Source organism: Odontomachus brunneus, unplaced genomic scaffold (genome assembly GCF_010583005.1).
Source record: "Odontomachus brunneus isolate Ranch 3 - 2012 unplaced genomic scaffold, Obru_v1 Obru_scaffold_029, whole genome shotgun sequence".
NCBI classification, from domain to species: domain Eukaryota; kingdom Metazoa; phylum Arthropoda; class Insecta; order Hymenoptera; family Formicidae; genus Odontomachus; species Odontomachus brunneus.
In genome coordinates, this window is record NW_022639479.1 from 1,446,236 (window position 1) to 1,467,587 (window position 21,352).

A 21,352-nucleotide genomic window follows, 5' to 3' on the forward strand; every position below is an offset into this window, starting at 1 on the left:
CTCTATTATTTCGCCTCGTTCTTTGTCGCAGGCACAATTATCCTCCGCGACGAATTACTCGTGAACTCTCTCCATCTTCCTCTCAGATGTGATCCCGATAATGCGTCTGTCGTTTCTTCTCCCGATTGCAGTCACACATTTTCGTTCATCGGCCCTGATCCTTCGATTACCATGGTTTTAACGTTCGTTATAGACTGGGTTGAACGTGTATAACGTTTAAGTACTTAGTGAAGTAAAGTGAAATGTCGTGTGTGTGTTAGGTATTACTAATCCGTATCGTGATACATATATGTCGAAGCGTAGCCATAGTGTTAATCTAGCTGAGGATAAACTGGGAGGACGTGCAAAACGGTGAAGCGATTGCGGCGGCGAGAATGCCACGGAGACGTTCGATGTTCGATGTTCAACTTTATGTTGCGCAGGCTTGCAAAATATATTAATTCTAAGTATTTAAGGGTGAATGAAGCGAAGGATGGAGTAACGAGAGAAAGAGAGAGAGAGCGAGAGAGCGAGAGAGAGAGAGAGAGAGAGAGAGAGAGAGAGAAAGAGAGAAAGAGAGAAGTATCACTTAGCGAATAGAGAGAATGTGCGATAGTCTGATGCGGAAAGTGACGTGGGCCTTATATCATGGATTACCTCAATTGTAAGCAGCTTAAAGATGCAGTTTCATGCACGTGACGATGTCAAAACTGATGATTTCAAACGAAAGAAAAAGAAACAAAAAAACACGTAAGAGAAGAGGAGGAGGAGAAAGCAAAAGAAGCTGGAGAAAATGTACCGCGATTCGTACTAGATATTAATAAAGGAGTCATTCTACCTTCCGACAGTGGTTCGCTGTTGCACGACATTCTTTCCGAGATGTGCATATTTTGCTATCGAGCCCGGGAATCAGGGACTCGCCCTTCGATCCTTTGCACTCGCCGAACTGTTTTTTACTTTCCCATTTGTCGAATCCTTTGCGATGCCATTTGAGCGACATTGAAGCGAAAAGAGACGCGTAAAATCACGTAAAATCGGTATAAACCGATTCGAAGTCTATTTTCCCTAACGGAGAAGTTGAGAAGAAATTACAGTATGTTGCGGCTTGTCGATTTTCAGTCATGCGCGTTTCAAAGCGAGCCCCAAAGCGCTATTTCACTTTAAAGTGAAATTATCGAGGTAAAATTAACCGAAGGATGTGACCTTGTTATCTGTACGTTCCCTGGAAATTCAGTTTGCGAGATTGAAAGAGCAGTCCTTCGATACCTCGATTGTTAGAGCGGCTCGCCGAGTGCAAAGCGTCGAGTGTCGCTTGATGAAAAACACGTGATTCTTGAAAGATCATAATGCCTAAGCGAAACGGTTATCTGAGTCACCCACAGTGAGGCCGGAAGAAAGTGCTCGTTCACATTGGTTACACCTAGACTAGCAAATCGGAGCTCCTCTCTTTTGCGTTCTGTTCGAATTGGTTTTCGAGTTTTCTCATAAATTCACTTTGGAACGTCGAAACTCTAAAATGTACCCTTGTTGGATGACTCGTTAAACTAGAATTACATGCACGATTTCATACCTTTTTGCCAGAGCTTCCAAATATTCGGATAAATAGCTATCCGGATATCCAAGATCGGATCCGATCCGAAACCTCGCATTATTCCTGCATTATTCAGATTACCCGCGAGGGTCTGTGGATCCGCGAATCTTTCGAAATACACGAGCAATTAAAACCTCGAATCCGAATCGGCATTTCAGTTCACGACGCAGTCGGCCGGAATTGTAACAATCTAGAACTTTCTTAAACATTTGGCAATCAATGATGTAGGACTCTGGCAATCATCTTAGGTTAAGTCGTGATATAGCAGATTAAAGATATCGGTTTATTCATTGTCAAATGTTCGAGAGGAATATAGGTCGCTATGTCTCCGATCGACTCCGCCGTGAACTTAAATTTAGATCCGAATCTGAATCCGACGCTTCAACTATTTGTGCATTGACAAAAAAGAAAGCAGTTGGATTGACAAAATCAGCGATCACCTATCTTCAAAGAAATATTGTATCTATTAAATAAATTACTCGTTAGTACAACAATAAGTCACGTTGATAGAGATAGGTTCGTATTAATAGTTGTCGCTTGAGACTTGTTTCATGTAAGTACTCAGATTTTTCCTCAGAGTTAGATTTAAATTTTTCAATTGAATTGTATAATATATGTGACATTACACATCTGTAATCGCGTTTTAAAAAACTTTCATCTAGCACTGAACTCAAATCTGACTATTTTTACTATTTTACTAGAGAAATTTCAAATTTTAAACGACTGTTTAGATACGGGACTTCCTGACCAAGTCGCAATCACTGAATCAATCACTGAATCTAATTCTTATCACAACAACTATATACTTCGTTCAATCGACTAAACACCATTGCTTGAACGAATTTTATTCATTCGAGCAAAGTGTCATCATTTCAACCACTTTCTTTTTTCAGTACGTATTTCAAAGGATTTGCGAATAACTTGAATTTGAGGCATAATTTTTATCCGTTATTCGAATAATCGGGATAGTGTCAGATACTGTCGTGTATTGAAAGATACCTTTGCAGCGGGCTATACAGCTACTGGTTAGCATGCATGTCAGAAGGCATGAAATCGCGCGTCGTGTGTTTCTAGCTTTAATCACAATCGCGTTCAGATAACAACCGAAACGTACAACCTTAACGCACAGCGCATTTGCGTTACGTTGAGAGGACGGACAAAGATGGGTGTGTGGATCAGCACTACCCATTCGCGGTTCCTTTTATTTCTCGTCACACGGTGCACTCTGCGACAGTGAACCAGCAACATATCCCTGCATACATGTATATATTATATATCATAAGTGTTAAGTCGATGCACACAATTATGTAGACACGCCGAAAGATAGTGGAGTGATCGACTTTCCGCGTGCGGATCAGCGAAAACGCATCGTGTAACGTGCTAAGCAGCGGCTCAGCGGAGTCGATACGGAGACTCGAACATATTGTATTTTAATAGCTTATACGATCCGTCTGTGTTGCTTCAGAAGCGCGCGAGATAATTGACGTGCGCGAGTTAACGCTGTTTAACAAGAGACAAAGGGAGAAGGAAGAAACGAGAGAAAACAAGAAGAAAAGAGGAAGGAGATATAAAGATTCTATTCTTGAAATCCGAGTCGCGTTTTGTGTACATCCTCCTGAGACCTGATTGCTCTTTTAGTGACGTGCATGTTCCAGACGGGTTTAGCAGCCCGAGGAGTAGCGTTTCATTTGGCGCAGTCGCAAGTTAGGCACAATTAATTTCTCGTAGCTAATAGTCATTATTCTTTTCTTGCGATAGTCACGCACACATAGAGTGCATATGTCGGCCCGAGATGTATCGCGTGCGCAATATGAATACGATGTAAATACAAGTATTCGAGCGACAGCTACGACGCTTGAGCTACGAGTTGTTTGCGAATTATCGTAGATTTTCTAGGCGTACTTTTCGCTGTGCATCTTCTTATCTGTAAAGATCAAATGAAACCGATACCTTCACGGTGTACCCTACGACTGTGTCAATCAATTAGTTTCTCATTTGACGTTGTCGCGTTGAAATGAATAAGAGGAGTTGTCATTTCGTGACGCGAGTCAATCTTTTGTGATGTGGAGCGAATATCTTTGAACAATTCTGCGATCACGTGCCTCACGTGCAGCAAAATGATAAGTTGTTCAGTGCGTGAAAGTAAGGAATGTTCCGTATTGCACACAAAGTACGCAGAGTCTCGGGAGGATCTGTTAGACTCACAGGATTCGCGCGATCATCGAATTCGCTTTATGGCTGTCGGATACATTTCGGCTATTTTTTTATTGGACACGCGCGCGCGCGTGCGTGTTGATCAGACATTAGCGTTGCATGTATGCATATTATTGTACGCTGCGAAGCTGGTTACCTTTGAATATTGTTTTCGTGAACATTGAAGGCCATAACGAGAGATTCTGTCATGTTGCGTTTCTCACAGAGTTCTATCATATCGGAGAGAAATAAAAAGATTATCTCGATAGACGGATAATCAGAATTACGTTCGCAAAGTATACCTAAAGAATTCGAAATCATTATTTTATTCTTAGAACCGAAAATCTGTTCTAAAAAAGAATGAACAGGAGGGAAAAGAGAAAGATACGGCAAACGCTTTCAACGATTTAACTCTAAGAATCGATCAGCAGACATCCTTTACGCGCGATTTCATTGCGCAATTATTTATTATGATAATCCGATTGTCAGGCGTATCTCTCTCTTACATGAAAAATAGATGTCTGAATCGGAAAGAAAGTTTCGACGAGAGTGATTATTTTTCTTGGTGATCAGTTTCTACACGCGTACGAGCGATTAAATATTTTTGATTAAAATAAGACTCCTAGGGGAAAGCCAAGTAGACGAACGAATCAACGCAACGGTATTTATATTCGACAGATAATTTTATTACGACCATCAGTATTTTTGCATCTGATTTATACGCATACAGACTGTATAGTAGAGCGAGAAAAGGGACAATGTGTGGTGTCGTTGCTTCGACACACCCAGCGGCGTTATTTAACATTTTACTCACGCAATTCTCCCAGATAGACGATAGTAGCTCCAGAAGAGAAAAGCGAAACGAAGCTTGACGCGATAGCGTGGATCCAGAAGACGATATTTTTGCTGCGTATAATGAATTGTTCGCAATGTGACGATATAGCGAAGAGAGAAAAAAGAAAAAAAACATAAGAAAATAGAAAAGGAGAGAATTTGACGACCGTATCTCATAATATATAAACGAAGACTTACGGCGTATATACATTACATTACCATTTTGATAAACGGTATTGTATCATGTACTACTTAATTATATGTTTGGCCGCGATTGCCCGAGTACAGAGTTAAGCCGATTGAGTGACCAGTGATCCAACAACATGTTAATTCACTGAGGAATTAATAATAAACGCGATTATGATTACGCAACGATGTTTTCGCGGTGTTTCTTGCGTTTTAGAGGGACAAGCTGTCAATGAAAAATACATTTTGTGACGCAACCAGTGGTAGTGGTGGTACTGCCTTTCTCCATTGACAATATAATTCGCGATTTAGTTCACCATAGAGCTAGTTGATAGTCGATCGTAAAGTAAATCCGTATCGACAACGTCGTGATAAGAGGACCCGACGAAAGGTTGGTCAAGACTGGTGTGCTTTTCTACTTAATTTCTCAAGATGACATGTTGATCACGTTAGTGCGACCGAGGAGTTCGACGACAGTGCTGACTAGCTTGAAGGAGACGCTCTTGATCAAAAGTCGTGTCTTTACACCGGCGTTTTGTAACGCCAGGTTGTATAGATCGGCGTAGAACTATTACGAAAGGGACACATTATTCAGTTTTTCTTGCTTTCAACTAGTCTTTAGTATTTGTATAGTGTTCTTTAGAAGGCACTATAATTTCTTCCTCGCGCTTCTGATAAAGTCAAAGTATAGTTCTGCTCTTCAATGTGAACGATTGTAATAACATTTTCAAAATCAACTCGCGTTATTTTGGACGATAAGGTAAGTATGTGATTAAATCGAACGTTCCAGTGGATTAACGATACTACTAAAGATTAAAGGCTTGCCAAAGTTGGCCAGATCGCCGAGGATTTCACTAGCTCAAAGGATGTAATTTTACAAACGTAAAATCGAATAATTTTATGAGAGATGGTGATAAATGGCGCATGAAACAATGACAGATATTTTGATCAATACGTTCGTTCTCGCATCTTGTCGTGTATATTTTGATATTTATGAAATACTTTTATAGGTATTATGCGAGACATACAGGATATTTAATAAATATAATAACACGCGACTTTAATAAATATAATAACCGATGACTCACGTGGCGTGGATGACAAATTACAGAAAAGTAGTTCGCCACTGGGCATGTTGATAAAAGAAAAATATGGCTGAAAATCCCCGACGAACTGTTGCAAGCTCTCAATATTTATCTGCATCGAACAGCTGTTTACCTTCGATTTGTCACCATCCAAGGGCGTGTCAGAGAACTCGGAGCTCACTTCGGTGCAAGCTACCGCCATTGTTCGGGAGGGAGTTACCAAGAGAGTCGCATTCGTTTGCTGTAAGGAAACGAGATGCGCGAGATGAGAAACTTCGGGAATTTGAAAGCACATTTTTACCCGGTCGTGAACAGCGCACCTCTTTCGCGAGGCATCCGTGCAGCTCCTTGAATTGTATGATGATTTCGCGGCAATTTCGACTGGCGTTCCACCGCGACCAGGAGAACGTGTACGCCATGCAAAGCAAAGCCATGCAGCCTCGCAGGTGCTTCTCCATCACCGGATGCTTCACCGGGAGAGTCTTCACGTAACTGCAGGTGTCCCGCTCCGGAAACAGATCGCATCCGGCGTCGCGCATTTTCTACGACAAGCAGAACGCATCGTTTCAGTAAACTCAAATGTTATTTTTTCTTTCATCAGTATATTTCAGTGTCTAGAAGCGACAACCATCAGAAGTTTCGCGCGGATGAAACCTAGCTTCGGCGAACACGAGAATTTGAGAGAGATCTTTCTGGTAAAGAGATCTTTTGCGTCACACTATTCGTCCTATTGCGGATATAAACCGAGCGTTTGCTAAATGTGGAGAGTCCTTACCTCAACCAGGAAGTATAGCTTCATGTATTCCCCGAGAATCTCCTTTATCGCCGTCGACATACTACCAGCCAGCGAATTTAAGCACACCAAGTCCTCCTACGAGAACAAAGGATATTATCACATGAACCTGCATCTTACCTTGCGCACGTCTTAGAAGGGAGAGAAGATAATATACATCAATATCTATATCTAGGTATAAAAATACCCTCACATGTATGGACATAAAAGACACAAAAAAATCATGTAGCGTTAATTGTACATCAAACAATTCTGCACAGTTTGCGCTCTTTGCGTTTCACTAAGCTCGCATTGTCTAAACATAGAATACTCGACCGAATTGTAGGGTTGTAAAGTGTCGAAAGGACTGAGTACCCGTACTATAAATTCCGCTTGAACGATAGCGGCGGATATATTGAGCACGACGCCGCCGCGCGCGTTTCTACCCATTTCAGGCTTGAGTTCCCAACTTTGGAAGGGAATGTTGATGAACTTGAAAGCAGCAAGCCCGTGAACGCCCAGTCTACCGGTTCTAAACGTGATGGTCTGCTTCTCTTCGTTGTATTTGATGTCGTGCACGTCCTGCGTGGACCATATATTTCTTTCAGGAATCCAGTGCGCCACCAAGGGCGGCTCAAACCAAATGATCGAACTGGGAAGTCTGCGAAAAAGTTTAATCAGAGTTGGGTGTAATCTGAGTAGTATTTGAGAGACATAACTGTCAATTGATCGTGATGTACATCACATAATTTGACAAACTTTATCGATCTGTCTTCGGCTAGTGGCTTGTGAGAAGTAAAAACGAAACGTTTGAAGTGTCAAATTTTGGATTAGTCGAAAAGTTTGGCTCGATTTTCTGCCTTTCTCCGCTGCAACTTTTTACAATGGAGGTATAAGTGTGCTGTCCAAAGTTAGCGATAAATTATAGACAACGACGACCACTGCACGATTGACGAATCATTTATTTGCATTGTATGTAATAGACTCAAGTTTGACTAAAAAATCGAACGGGACTTTTTGACTATAACTTGATGTGTGAATTATTTATAAATATATTGCACTTTTTTCTGAATTGTACTTTAAAGTTACTAGCGCCAGGGCTTCCATCGCGGTCTCCAGAGCTTTCATTTCCGCCTCGATCACCTCCGGTGTTCTTTCGGAGTCGGGCGCCGGAGGTGGTGCCTTGTACGGCTTCGAAAACGGCACGAATTTCAGTTCTTTGGGAATTTGTACTGCAAAGGGACAATTTAATGTATTTGACGAGAAAACGCGTATTTAATAAGAAATTGTCTCACGAGTGGTAAGCATAACGTCTCTCCCCATGTCTTTGGGTTGTGGCGGTTGATAAATTAAATCGATATGTATCACTCCACCAAGTATCCTATATTTGCGCAAATTGATCTCTGTCTTCTCGCATCGTGTGAACAGCAGCTTTCTAATCTCTTTCTTAGTTTCCTCTAGAAATATTAACACTTATCACGATGATGGTTCTGCTATTACCATAATGATTGTAATTATAGTGCGATATAAAGTTGATCTTGACGTATTTCTCTCTGTTTTCAACATGTTTTAGAAGCACGAATTTGTAACTTCAAGAGATACGCCGACCGCGTCGAGGATCGCACCATCTCTTTGCAGAATAATCTCGTCGGGTGTAGGCAGATACGGTAAACGTTCTGGTTCCTGTATCGGTTCTGGTTTCGCTTGCACACCCAGTTTCTTTTGCTGCTTCCCCTTCCTGTCGAGTTTCGTAAGTTCCGGTTCCGGCGGATGCTCCATCCTCTCGAGTATGGCTTTCTTCTCCTCGAGCCGCAGGCGACGTCCTTCGGCCTGCTCCTCGCGTATTTTCAACTTCGCGTTATATTCACTTTGACAGTAGGTGAGAAAGTCTGAAAAATACACGGCAAAAGGATCCAGGTCGCGTTTCCTCGCGAGAATAGAGAGCATCGATAACATCCGCGACGAGTGACGATAGGTGAAATCCTTTCGTCATTGATTCTGATTATTGCACCAGCAAAAAGCAACGAATTTTGGAGACTTTTTTGCAATATCTATTCGATTTCCTTATTTTTAGAAGTTCTCACTCATAATTTTTTAATTCGTAAACTATTTTACTTATTTTTTTCTTCTTGATAATCCTCTACAAAGTTTTCCCCGTATTTCCGCGATTATCACACAAGATTTGTGTTCTAGACATGATAATCAACTATAAGAATGTCTCAAAGGCAACGAGTTTACTGCAAATAACTTGTAAACTTCATGAAGAAATAATTATCTTACTCATAGTATAGCCGCTTTCACATTCATCCGATAATTCAGGCATCATGAACGAGGCCGCGCGATCCGAGTAATGATCATACTTCACCCACAATATCCGTATCGCCATACAATAGCAATCGATGTCTGTGGGCATTTTGACGGTCAGTTCCATTTCCTCGAAGTGAACCTCGATTGGTATTCTGCCAGAATAACGACAATTTCGGCTTTACAAATTGACATCGAAAGCAAAGTCAATAGAAATATACGAGGTGTGATCAAAAAGTAAGGTGACTTTTCATTTTTATAAAAAAATATTCATTTATTCATCCAAAATTATGTTATCCCCTTCAAAATAATCCCCCTCTGATACAATGCACTTGTGCCAGCGCTTTTTCCAGTCGTCAAAACATTTCTGAAATGCACTTTTGGGTATTGCCTTGAGCTCCTCCAGCGATGCAGCCTTAATGGGCTTTGGGCTTTGGTTTCGACGTCATAACCATATACCCATGTTTCGTCACCAGTTATAACCCTTTTGAGCAAATCAGGATCATCATTGACGTCGTTCAACATGTCTTGGGCGATGTTCATGCGACGCTGCTTCTGATCAAAATTAAGCAGTTTTGGAACGAATTTCGCTGACACACGTGTCATACCCAAAACATCCGTTAAAATTGATTGGCATGAGCCAAACGATATGTTAAGATCATCAGCTATTTCTCTAATCGTGATTCGACGATTTTTCAACACAATTTCTTTCACTTCCTGAACATTTTCGTCGGTTTTTGACGTGCTGGGGCGTCCAGAGCGAGGTTCATCGTTAACATTTTCTCGGCCCTCTTGGAATAACTTATACCATTTATAAACACTTTTTTTGCTCAAAGTTGACTCACCGTACGCCACTGTCAACATTTCAAGAGTTTTTGAACACTTAATACCATTTTTTACACAAAAATTAATACAAACTCTCTGCTCCATTATTTTCAACAGCAAAAAATCGCCGAGCACGCAAACACGAGTCTAACCTTTATGCCTCTCACATAAAAACAACACATGCTATATAGTCAAAACTGTGAACATATGATCGTGACGAGTGTACCAACACAACAACAAAAAATTTTGAAATTAGAGTGTACAGACCGCGCGAAATTCAAAAAGTCACCTTACTTTTTGATCACACCTCGTATATCCACGCTAAATATCACGATATTTATTCGACGTATGTGCATCCAGTTACACTGAAACGATACGTACCGATCCTTGGCAGCGGGCTGCTTAAGCTTAATCGGCCATTTTATCAGAGCCCAGATGCAGCAACTGACGTGTTTCGAGACGCTGTTGTACCTGGCCGTTTTCGTGTCTTCGCGGACCATGTCCCTCTCTATTTGCCGCAACAGAGAGTAGCACGCCATATTCATCCATTCCTGCAGCTTGTCCCGAAATCGTTGCCGGATCTGTTAAATGTTACCATCTCATGACTCGGGAATAACGTCGACCCCTTTACAGGCGCTGTTATTCAATCGAATGCGATTACTTACCACTTTGCACTCGGATAGATAATCGGGTAATCTCATCAAAGAGAATCGCACTATCTCGTCTAGTTTCGTTATTAGCTGCGAACAGAAATTCAATCGTTATTCTCACATGGTTGACGAGGAGAAAGAAACGGTTTTGGAGAAAAAGTTTAATTATACTTGTCCATACGAATTCAGAGATAGTGTTTATCAAAGCTGGGCGTCTAATGGTTCAATATGTACGCTTTCACGGTCAGCGATTAAGTAATGGCGTTTAAGAGACGTTAATAACAACATAAGTACATAAAGTACATAAAGCTTTACGCACATAGATAATAGTGTCGTATTTCTTGGTGAAGTTGCTCATATTAATTTCCTTGTCCCCCATAGACCACAAGAACACAAAAGTATTCATCTCCGATAAGCTACCGGGATCCGGCAATCCGTCGCAAGTCATATACCTGATCCACTGAAAATAATTAGCCCGCTACATATAATTCGTAGAAACTTGACATTGTACGGAGAAAAGTTTATCTATCATAATAAAACAGAGAATTAAAGCTCCATATGAACGTATCCCAAAGATAAATTGAGTCAAAAGCTCTTTTTATGTCTGGTTATTATTTATCTGATAAATAAATATATGTATATAAAAGAGAGGAGGGCGATGTTTTTACATTTTCCTCTTGTTCAGAGTCAGCTACGTATTCCATGAACGCGCTTTCATGATCCTGAAACGCACGCCAAGTCTTCTCCAATTGAACCTCACGCATCGCGGTCTCTTTCTTTTCGAGCAACACTTGTCTCTCTACATTGTACTTCTCCCGTCGGATCTCTTCATGCATATCTTTGATTATCCGCGCCCTTCGGATGAATGCTTAATTAATACGCTGGATAAATGACGCAAAACTTCGAAAATAATGCAGACGATTATAAGCGTCGACATCGTGATACGATATCTTTCGTGCGTTAGTGCTTTATCATTCCATATAATCTAGGCAAATTAAATTCAATACGGCCGATATTTTTTTTTTTTATCGTTATGCTTCGTTTTACCTGATTTCCTCGGCTTCGGCGGCCGCGGCCGCGGACGCCGCTTGTTCTCTTTCTAGGGCTTTACGCGATTTCTTCGTCATCTTCTTGATTTTCGTAGGCCTTGTCTAAATCGAACGAAGTATAATGATCTCCCACTTTAATGAAATCGTCGTGCGAGAAGTGTGCTACCACTTGTATCTGTAACGTAGCGAAGGCATTCAGAGCCTACAGTCTCGCACTGTTACGTCAATGTAATAAAAATTAAAACAGAATATTGCTATTGTCTTTCTTATGCATTTATTTAACGCAGCATTTGTCTTTCTTATGCGTTTTTTCAACGCAGCATTTTCAATGCTAAATACTGAAATTTATAACGCTGGTATATTAATCTGTTAAAATAGATTATTAAACTAATAAGTTCTACAGAATAGTGCTAATACGTACACTTGATTTCAATATAATTTGGACACTTTTTTTCGCGACGCGGTTACAAGTGAGAGAACTGAAAAAAGTTCTGGAAATTCGTTGAGACAACATAATTTCTGGAAATGATTAAAAACCAAATTATTCGTTGAGACACCATAATTTCTGGAAATGATTAAAAACCAAGTTTTCCTGTCAGCTGCGTTCCAAAGTGCATCAAGAAGAAAGTGTTTAAATTGTACTGAAATCAAGTGTATGTGCAACACGTAGTAACATAAGTTTAAAGAGAACATTTGCGTAGCGGCATTAAAACGCATGACGGACAGAAATGAAATTACCTGTATCGTAACCCATTCGCGTATCTGAAACAAATCAATAGACATTGCAGTGAGAGTGAAATTTCTATTTTATTTGTAGAATTTATTTGTAGAAGATATATTAATAGGATTGATATTAATATAAATAGCTGCCGCAACTAATTCTGTCAAAATTTCCAGACACAATTGTACTTTCCAATTAATGCATTTACGATTTAAAATCACTTGTATACATTGTCAGAAGATCAAGTGTATTTATATACATATATATTAGACTAGTCAGACAGTTCGGTGCGATTATCTTCTTCGTTGGTAAACCGGCCACTTTCTATGATAAGAGTGTGAGAAATGCTAGAACGTTCGAGAGAAATCATAAACAACGACGATTATATATGTGGTAAATATTATATTGAAAGACCAATCAAGTCAAATTTAACTGAAACGTCGAACAGTCTTTCAATTGGCTTAGTCATTTCATATATATAAAATAATATTGAACATTAAAAGGAATATACAATATTAAAAATTAATTTTAAAACAATAAATTATCCCATCTTTTTTACTAAAAATAATAAATTAAAAATTATCAGTAAAATTTAACTTTCTATTGAATAACAACAGATATAACGAGGACGTACTAATAATGAGACACGCGTGGATTTCTTTGCTTCGGGAATTCGTACATCTTCATCTACTTCATATTCATCGTATTTGATCTCAGGTACTAAGAGGGAAAGTGAAGGAGTTTCGCTTTCAAAAAGCACCACTCTCGTCGTCCTTCTAATTGTTTCATCATCTTTAGTTTTTTTTGCAGCTGCTCCGGTAGTTACATCTTTCGCTACTTCAACGTTATTCCGAGTAGAATCTCTGTAAACAAAAAATTTTTGATAAAAAGACCGAAAGTATTACGACAATTTAAACAGATTAATAACTGATTTAGCAGACGGATCCCCTAAACCGAATGGAATTACATTTACTCAATCAATAATTATTTTTAATGACTGCTATACAATGACTATTATTTTCGATAGTGACAGTCATCGTACGTTTTCAATTTATACTTCACACCGTGAGCGTGACTTTTGGAATTTTTAACTTCTTCTATGACTTGCATTATGTTCACAGAATAATGCAGAATATGCAGAATACTGTTTATTATTTGCATTTAATTCAAGAACAATCCATAAAAGATTTTTCACAGAGACCTTGTTATAGTAAATGACGTATATTAGACTAAATGCAGCGTACAATGTATTGCATTATAAAGAAAGAGACAATACTGTTGCATTTCAACTAGTAATGCGAAACGTTTCTGTAAATGTCAACTGAATCGTCGACGATTCATTAATTCTGCAAGTAAGGTTAAGCAGATTTCGTATCAGATTTCATGTAGTTGTGTAATCAACCAGCAACACAAACATTTAAGAATCGATACTTATCAATAAGCAACATAAGACGTAAAACATATATAACATTATAACATTTTTCGCATTCGAAAGAATACGTATAACATCATAAACGCCCTAAAGAAAAATATGAGAATTTTCTTACGAAAAAATTATAATTCGATACACACAAGACACAAATATTGCAGATTTATACAGGATTTATCTTGTATTTATGTAAGATTTATACGAAACATCCGAAAATTAAAACTAAACCGATTAATCGACGACCTATAGGTTAAAGTATTATTTTCATATTTATGAACGATATAGGCGAATGTTACAAATACAATGTATTATTATTACTTCGTGTCTGTCGACACTGGTACTTGTGCCAGATCCATCTGCAATCTCGTATACATCTATAGGTACGGTTACCACGTGTTAAGATTTGTATACTTTCTATTTTCCTCACTAATAAGCATTTAATAAATATATTCTATACATCGCTTACACTAATTCAAAGAAAAGGCAAGAACGCAATGTATCCGGCTCTCTCGGTACCGGCCTTCTACTCCGGAAAAAGTGTTTTCATTACGGGCGCTACGGGATTTCTAGGAAAAGCGTTGATAGAAAAGTTGTTGAGATCATGTCCCAATATAAAAGAGATATTTTTGTTAATGCGCGCGAAGAACGATACGAACATAGATGAGAGGCTCCGACAGCTGCTGACGAACCCGGTAATTTTCGTAGGTGCGATTAGCAATCTCGCAAAGTATTATTTTAATAACGTACATGTTGCTCGCTTCAGTTATTTGATACACTACGGCACGAACAACCTCACTGCTTTGACAAATTGATTCCCGTGGAAGGTGATCTTGGCCTTGAAGGCTTGGGTTTGTCAGCTGCCGACAGGGATACCTTAATCGAGAAGACGTCTGTAATATTCCATGGAGCAGCGAGCGTGAAATTCGACAATACTCTGAGGGATGCTGTGATCACGAACGTGAGATCTACGAGAGATATTTGCATTCTAAGCAAACAAATGAAAAATTTGGCAGTAAGCAGCCATGAATATTTAGTGTGCAAGTTTGTGTGTGTTTATGTGCGCAACATAACAAACTTGCGCTCTTGGTTTCTCTTCTACTGGAAATTTCTCTCGGCAATTCTGATTACAGAAATATCAGCTATAAAATTGTTACATGTTTTATTTTATATTTTTGAGGTTTTGATACATATCAGCACAGCTTACACACAAGTCGACAAGCCAGTCGTTGATGAAATTGTGTATCCAGGAGAAGTCGATTGGAAAAAAACGATACGTGTCGTTGAAGCTTTAGATGAGGGCCTAGTGGAGCTGTTTAAATCTAAGTTAGAGCCAAATCCAGCATTCATGTCTACGCTAAATATGTTGTGTACATCGAAGACTGTGTGTTCGAATAATTTTGATTAATTTTATTTAATTATGATACACATGATCGTTGAAAGAGCGATTTTGCAAATATCACTCAATTCATAAATGGATGCACGCCAAACAATCGCTCGTAGTACATTTATAATGTATTTCCAACAAATCAAAGACATTTTCACGTGGATTTATTTTCAGATATATAGGCACGTTACCGAATCACTACATATTTTCCAAAAAACTCGCGGAGCAAGTGATAATTGATTACTCGGGATCGTTACCGTGCGTAATTTGCAGACCATCCATAGGTATATTGCTACGAATATATTGCAAATATATATATATATATATATATATATATATATATATATATATATTTAGCTTCTTATACAATTCTTACAACGTTGTTTTTACTGAGGGATTTTTTAATCTGACTTTTAACTGTACAATCTCGTGGAATCTAAATAGTTCTTAACTTTACACAATTATCATTTTCCAATAAGATGTAGTCATATTATCGTCAAGTCATCCTGACTTTAATTTTCTGGATATTGTAAGATCTGTCATTTTACAACAAAATTGAATTGAAAAATTATTATGTTACCTCGCGCTGCCTTGAGAATTGTATTTAGACGCATCGTTTTTACGCAGTTTTCGCATTTTCAAAAACTGACACGATTTTAATGAAAACTTTTAACAAGACTTTATTTTCATCAACACGTTTGTTGTAAAAAAGCATTCTCAGAATATTAACGTTTCGCCTAGTCACGCCAATGTTAAAGGACCCTTTGAAAGGCTGGTTAGATAATTTTAACGGTCCAGTAGCAATGTATATCGCTAGTGGAAAAGGAATACTGAAATTGCTGCACCAGAGTCCATCTGCGTTCGACAACTATGTGCCGATCGATATCGTCATCAAGGCTCTGATCGTAGCAGCGTCGAAACATGGATCAAAAATGATGTATGATCTATAATATTAAACAAACGTTATGTTGTAAAAATCCCTACAATGTTCCAATTAAGAGAACAACGGGAAGTTTTAATAATATAATATTTCTCGCCGAATGCGTAATTAATTTACAAATTATTTCGGACTCCCGTCAGCAACACGCAAGACAACCTTCCAGCAGTGTATAATTGTACGGGCAATCACACTATGAGACCGGGGAGGAAAATGATGTCTAAGATTGCTGCACTTATTTCGAAGAAGATTCCTTACGAAGGAATGATCTGGGCCCCCGGCCATATAATGATAACGAATCCGTCCTTGTATCAACTGTTAATGATAGTGTTGATCGTAATACCATCCTGCTTTATTGATGGATTACTACGATTATCAGGCAGACAACCAAGGTGCAAACCAAACTTCTTGCGTTTTTTGATAAATCGATCTTGCACGCATGAGTGAGAATGTAATTGTTAATCACGCAGGATGTGAAAACTTTTGAACATTCAAAAAAGTAATGAGACCAGAACTAGACCGAAGTTCACGTTTAACGTGCGCTTTGTTTACGCATTTACATATATTAGGACGGAAACCTTGACAGAAAAATGAATCATAAAATATTTCTTTTAAAATATATGGAAAGTACCTATATTTTAAGTAAAACAATTTGCAATTCTTTTGCCACAATTAGCCAAGTCGGTCCAAGGGTCATGTTATGATTATGCCAACATGACTTGGCCTTACCTATACCTATATTTTCAGATTGCTGAAACTGCAGAGAAATATTTTCATAACCAATCGTACCTACGCTTACTTTACAATGAAAAACTGGGAGTTTCGAAATGAAAAAATGTCAAGTTTGTCAGATGAGTTATCAATTGACGATCAACGAGACTTTGGATACACCGCGGACTTGGTTTATGACAAAACAACATATGTGGAGTAAGTGAGAAACTTACAATGTTATCTTTTTAATTAACAAATGAAGCGGATGTTATCTTGCGAACGAATAAAGACATCCCTCTCATCTTTTATATAGAAATAACGTAATTGGCAGTAAGATCTATCTTCTTAACGAAAGTATGGATCGACTGGATGCAGCGAAATTGCACTACAACAGGTGAGATTACGGAAAACACTTTTTTAATACAAAATGTCCTGAACATCACGCATTTTCTTCATCGACTAAGTTTCCTCTACGAGCCAATTCTCTGATAATAATAGAATGACATCTCCTAAACGTTCACATTGCTAAACAAATAGTTAGCAAATAATTTAGATATATGTAGGTTTTTAATAAATAGAGTACGTAAAACAGAGAGAGAGTGAAAGAGATTGAATTTCAATTTTTCAGATTATTAACGCTTGATTGATATAGAAGAGATTTGTAAAAAATAAAATTATACAATTTCACTCGATTTCCGATTTACGAATATTTAATCTTTGATCAAATAAGAAACAATATAATTGTTTTTATTTTCGGCTACTTTTCAGAATGATTTGGATTGACAGAATCGTGAAAGTGCTGGCCGCCATCCTTTTTATGGGGGCAATTTACGGAACCATTGTGTAACAATTGATTTTCACCTAGGTTTACAACCCAACTATGATAGTTAATATTATATCAATATATAATTATAAAAATTAACCGATTATATTAAAATAAATATCAAGCTTTTTATATGAACGGTTAAACCAGAATTTTACAATGTTAAAACAATCAAAGAAAATACATCTCGAAGAATATATCATGTCTCGTTACATTACATTATATTATGTTGCTATTAAACCATGTTATTTAACCCGAAAGTTGCAGGAATTGCTTTTACTTTCTTGTGCATGCATTCTTATACAGAATAAAAAACAACAGCATTTTCCCACAAAAAAAGTTGCTTTAATGCAAATGGAGCACAGACACATTGTGGATATTAATGAATATTCATACGTCGATCGTGCTTATTCCGATATTCATATGTCGATTCCGCTTATTCGGCGCAAATTAGTTTTATATGTGTCATTGCATATGTGTACTTTAGCTAGCAGTATAAGAAATTTAGCGATAGGTTTTCTCTCGTCAAAATCGAATTTATCGTAGTATCATATCACGAGAATAATCTTGCATATTGAAGAATTGTTCAACCAACATGAAAATTCTCTTGTGTCAAACAGATATAGGCTGTAGATTTTGACACTGTAGACACTGACATAACTGAATTATTAATCTTGATATGCTGCATTTCAATAATTAATCCTGACTTGTTGTATTTCATTCAAATGGTAAGGCGCGTAGCATTCTATTAGAATAAATTAGATAAAATTATAAGCCCGGAGAACATTTCCATCGACACTGACTATAAATTTTATTACCGATTTTATTCGATATCAAAACATAGAAGAAGAAAACAGAAAAAGAAAGAGAAAGAGAGAACGTGAACTTCTGCGTAAGAGATTTGGAAATGAAATGCATCAATATGCAAAAGTTTATGTGCTTTGCACAGTATTTATACTTAATAAGTCATTTTCATCGAGTGAGACCTTGTGTTTAACGTTTGAATTCAATCAGAATTTCGTCGTTAGGAAAGAAGTACCGTAATTTTCTCGCCGCATCGACTGTCGTGTTATTTATATGAAAGTCATATTATTCGTGCTTTAATCACAAACTGGTCGTTCTTAACAATTAAAATCCTTTTGAGAAAAACATTACGACGTTCTCTTCTGTCCTACGTTTTTCTCCGAAAGGGATTACTTCTTCTTGTACTTATTTATCATCGCTGTTTGCTCAAATATAAAGATGGATACGGCGCAATCGTATATACAGGGCTTCTTCGCCGGTCGAAGCATTTTCATAACAGGTGCAACAGGCTATATGGGTAAGGTATGTAAGACATTTTTATGTTTGTTTTTGTCGCGGTTGAAAGAGTGAATATGGGACACAAGTGTAGGATGAGAGAGATGGTGTAAGTTGAGTTGACGAGTGTCAGTTATATTTCACAGCGCGGCGAACGTGAGTTTCGACAAATCTTTGAAGAATGTGATTTTTGCCAACATCCGATCAACACGGAACTTGTGTATCTTGGCTAGCAGCATGAAAAATTTAATGGTAGGTTTTCTCTCGTCAAAATCGAATTATCATAATATCAAAATCGTAATATCATATCACGAGAATAATCTTACATATTGAAGAATTGCTCAACGGTAAAACCGACATGAAAATTTTCTTGCGTCAAACAAAATAGACTGTAGAGTGACATAACTGAATTATTAATCCTGATATGCTGGATTTCAATAATTAATCCTGACCTTTTGTATTTCATTCAAATAGTAAGACGTGCGGCATTCTATTAGAATAAATTAAGTATCATTATACGCCCGGGAAACATTTCCATCGACACTGACTACAAACTTTATTATCGATTATTACTTTATTCGATATTAAAATATAGAAGAAGAAAACAAAAAAAAGAGAGATAAAGAGAGAACGTCTGTGTAAGAGATATGGAAATGAAATGCATCAATATGCAAAAGTTTGTCCTTTGAACAATATTTATACTTAATAAATCATTTTCATCGAGTGAGACCTTGTGTTTAACGTTTAAATTCGATCAGACATTTATTCGTCGTTAGGAAAGAAGCATCGTAATTTTCTCGCCGCTTCGACTGTCGTGTTATTTATATGAAAGTCATATTATTCGTGCTTTAATCACAAACTGGTCGTTCTTAACAATTAAAATCCTTTTGAGAAAAACATTACGACGTTCTCTTCTGTCCTACGTTTTTCTCCGAAAGGGATTACTTCTTCTTGTACTTATTTATCATCGCTGTTTGCTCAAATATAAAGATGGATACGGCGCAATCGTCTATACAGGGCTTCTTCGCCGGTCGAAGCATTTTCATAACAGGTGCAACAGGCTATATGGGTAAGGTATGTAAGACATTTTTATGTTTGTCGCGGTTGAGAGAGTGAATATGGGACACAAGTGTAGGAGGAATGGAGGAGAGAGATGGTGTAAGTTGAGTTGACGAGCGGAAAACGACTGTATTGTGAGAAAGTAAAATCTGAATATTTTATTAAAAAGTGTCATTCTGCTAATAATCCCTTATACTCATTTACAAATTGTTTTACAGGTGTTAGTCGAAAAACTACTAAGATCCTGCCCCGATGTCAAGGAGATATTTCTGCTAATGCGACCTAAAAGAGGAATGGGAATCGATGATAGATTGAAAAATTTATTAACTAATAAGGTAATAAGATTCAGAACAAATCGTGCGCGTTAAAGTCATATGTGTGACAACAATCTCAACATGTATGCAACAATGTATGCAACAATCTCTCACTAAAGGCTACTGTTATATATGTATGTGACAACAACAACAATTTTTTTTATGTCCACATTATCAAACTAAGTCCATCTTACACAATTACGTAACACAAGAAAAACATTGATATAATTTATGGAGAAAGTTTTCTAAATAAACCGTTAGAACGTGTTAATGAAAATCTAGCAGTCCTGTGAGCGCATACGTGTTTGTCTGATAAATTTGTTTTGATCTCTCAAATTACTCAATCTTTTAAATTTTCACATTTTTCTGAACCTCGAGACTTCGTAAAGTAACAACGAAAAAAATTGCAACGAACAATGAGAGATATCAGCTTTTGTTCTGCTTTGCAACTGTTATAAAATTTATGAATTGAATTGGATATGCCCTTAAGTTCATCCAAGATTAGGAGAAAGAATTCATAAGATTCACAAATTTTACAACAGTTACAAAACAATTATTTCTGTTGAATGAACCCATTGCCTCTTAATAATCGTCAGTTTCTGTTATAGCTGTTCGATAAACTACGGAATGAGCGACCATCCAGTTTTGAAAAACTTGTTCCTGTAGCAGGAGATATATCTGTTGAAGGCTTAGCATTGATGCCGGCAGATAGACAAATGCTAATTGACAGAGTGTCAGTTATATTCCACAGTGGGGCGAACGTGAGATTCGACGAATCTTTGAAGAATATGATTTTTGCCAACATCCGATCAACACGGGATATGTGTGTCTTGGCTAGCAGCATGAAAAATTTAACGGTAGGTTTTCTCTCGTCAAAATCGAATTTATCGCAGCGTCATATCACGAGAATAAACATCTATATTAGTTAGTTATAAGTATCTTTCTACTTTATTCAAGTGCACATGGCAATCTATTAGAATAGAATTAGAATATTATAGCGCGTATTATAGCGCGAATAGAATAGAATAGAATAGAATTAGAATATTATGTATTATTGCGCGATCGGGAAACATTTCCATCGACACTGAATACAAACTTTGTTACCTCGATTGCGATTTTATTTGAATCGATATCGAAATATAAAAGAAGAAAATAAAGAGAGAGAGAGAGAGAGAGAGAGAGAGAGAGAGAGAGAGAGAGAGAGAGA

At 37.7% G+C, this 21,352-nt stretch overlaps 3 protein-coding genes across 7 annotated transcripts in view; 2 read left to right on the top strand and 1 right to left on the bottom strand.

Moving 5' to 3' along the window:
• Positions 1-2,966: 2,966 nt before the first annotated feature.
• Positions 2,967-13,259, bottom strand: LOC116843007 (protein CASC1-like). 4 transcript variants are annotated; one of them, XM_032812951.1, is made up of 16 exons: positions 12,824-13,197; positions 12,207-12,230; positions 11,467-11,643; positions 11,088-11,274; positions 10,739-10,879; positions 10,435-10,509; positions 10,151-10,350; positions 8,921-9,099; positions 8,266-8,529; positions 7,936-8,097; positions 7,719-7,872; positions 7,016-7,301; positions 6,644-6,739; positions 6,189-6,410; positions 6,002-6,109; positions 2,967-5,351 (listed from the first exon to the last, which is right to left on the bottom strand). In XM_032812951.1, exons 3-16 carry the CDS (start codon positions 11,544-11,546, stop codon positions 5,211-5,213), a joined length of 2,295 nt encoding a protein of 764 aa, XP_032668842.1. In that variant the 5' UTR covers positions 11,547-11,643; positions 12,207-12,230; positions 12,824-13,197; the 3' UTR covers positions 2,967-5,210. The 4 variants fall into 4 exon arrangements, with proteins under 4 accessions (XP_032668842.1, XP_032668838.1, XP_032668839.1 ...); XM_032812947.1 differs by having other exon boundaries at positions 5,216-6,109; positions 12,824-13,052; positions 13,163-13,259; XM_032812948.1 differs by having other exon boundaries at positions 5,216-6,109; positions 12,824-13,052; positions 13,157-13,231.
• On the top strand, positions 13,257-17,733 carry LOC116843008 (fatty acyl-CoA reductase 1-like). The gene is made up of 10 exons (XM_032812952.1): positions 13,257-13,998; positions 14,097-14,310; positions 14,382-14,630; positions 14,796-14,941; positions 15,177-15,286; positions 15,744-15,939; positions 16,083-16,331; positions 16,687-16,866; positions 16,964-17,044; positions 17,419-17,733. Exons 1-10 carry the CDS (start codon positions 13,922-13,924, stop codon positions 17,495-17,497), a joined length of 1,581 nt encoding a protein of 526 aa, XP_032668843.1. The 5' UTR covers positions 13,257-13,921; the 3' UTR covers positions 17,498-17,733.
• Positions 17,734-17,882: 149 nt separating this feature from the next.
• Positions 17,883-21,352, top strand: part of LOC116843009 (fatty acyl-CoA reductase 1-like) — an 8,828-nt gene continuing 5,358 nt past the window's right edge. The window contains exons 1-3 of one of the 2 annotated variants that reach the window (XM_032812954.1): positions 17,883-18,799; positions 20,050-20,166; positions 20,754-21,002. In XM_032812954.1, the coding sequence (XP_032668845.1) occupies positions 18,716-18,799; positions 20,050-20,166; positions 20,754-21,002 (450 nt within the window). In that variant the 5' untranslated portion in view covers positions 17,883-18,715. Of the gene's footprint in view, positions 18,800-18,827; positions 19,847-20,049; positions 20,167-20,753; positions 21,003-21,352 lie in introns of those variants that run through there. The other variant, XM_032812953.1, reaches the window with a different exon arrangement.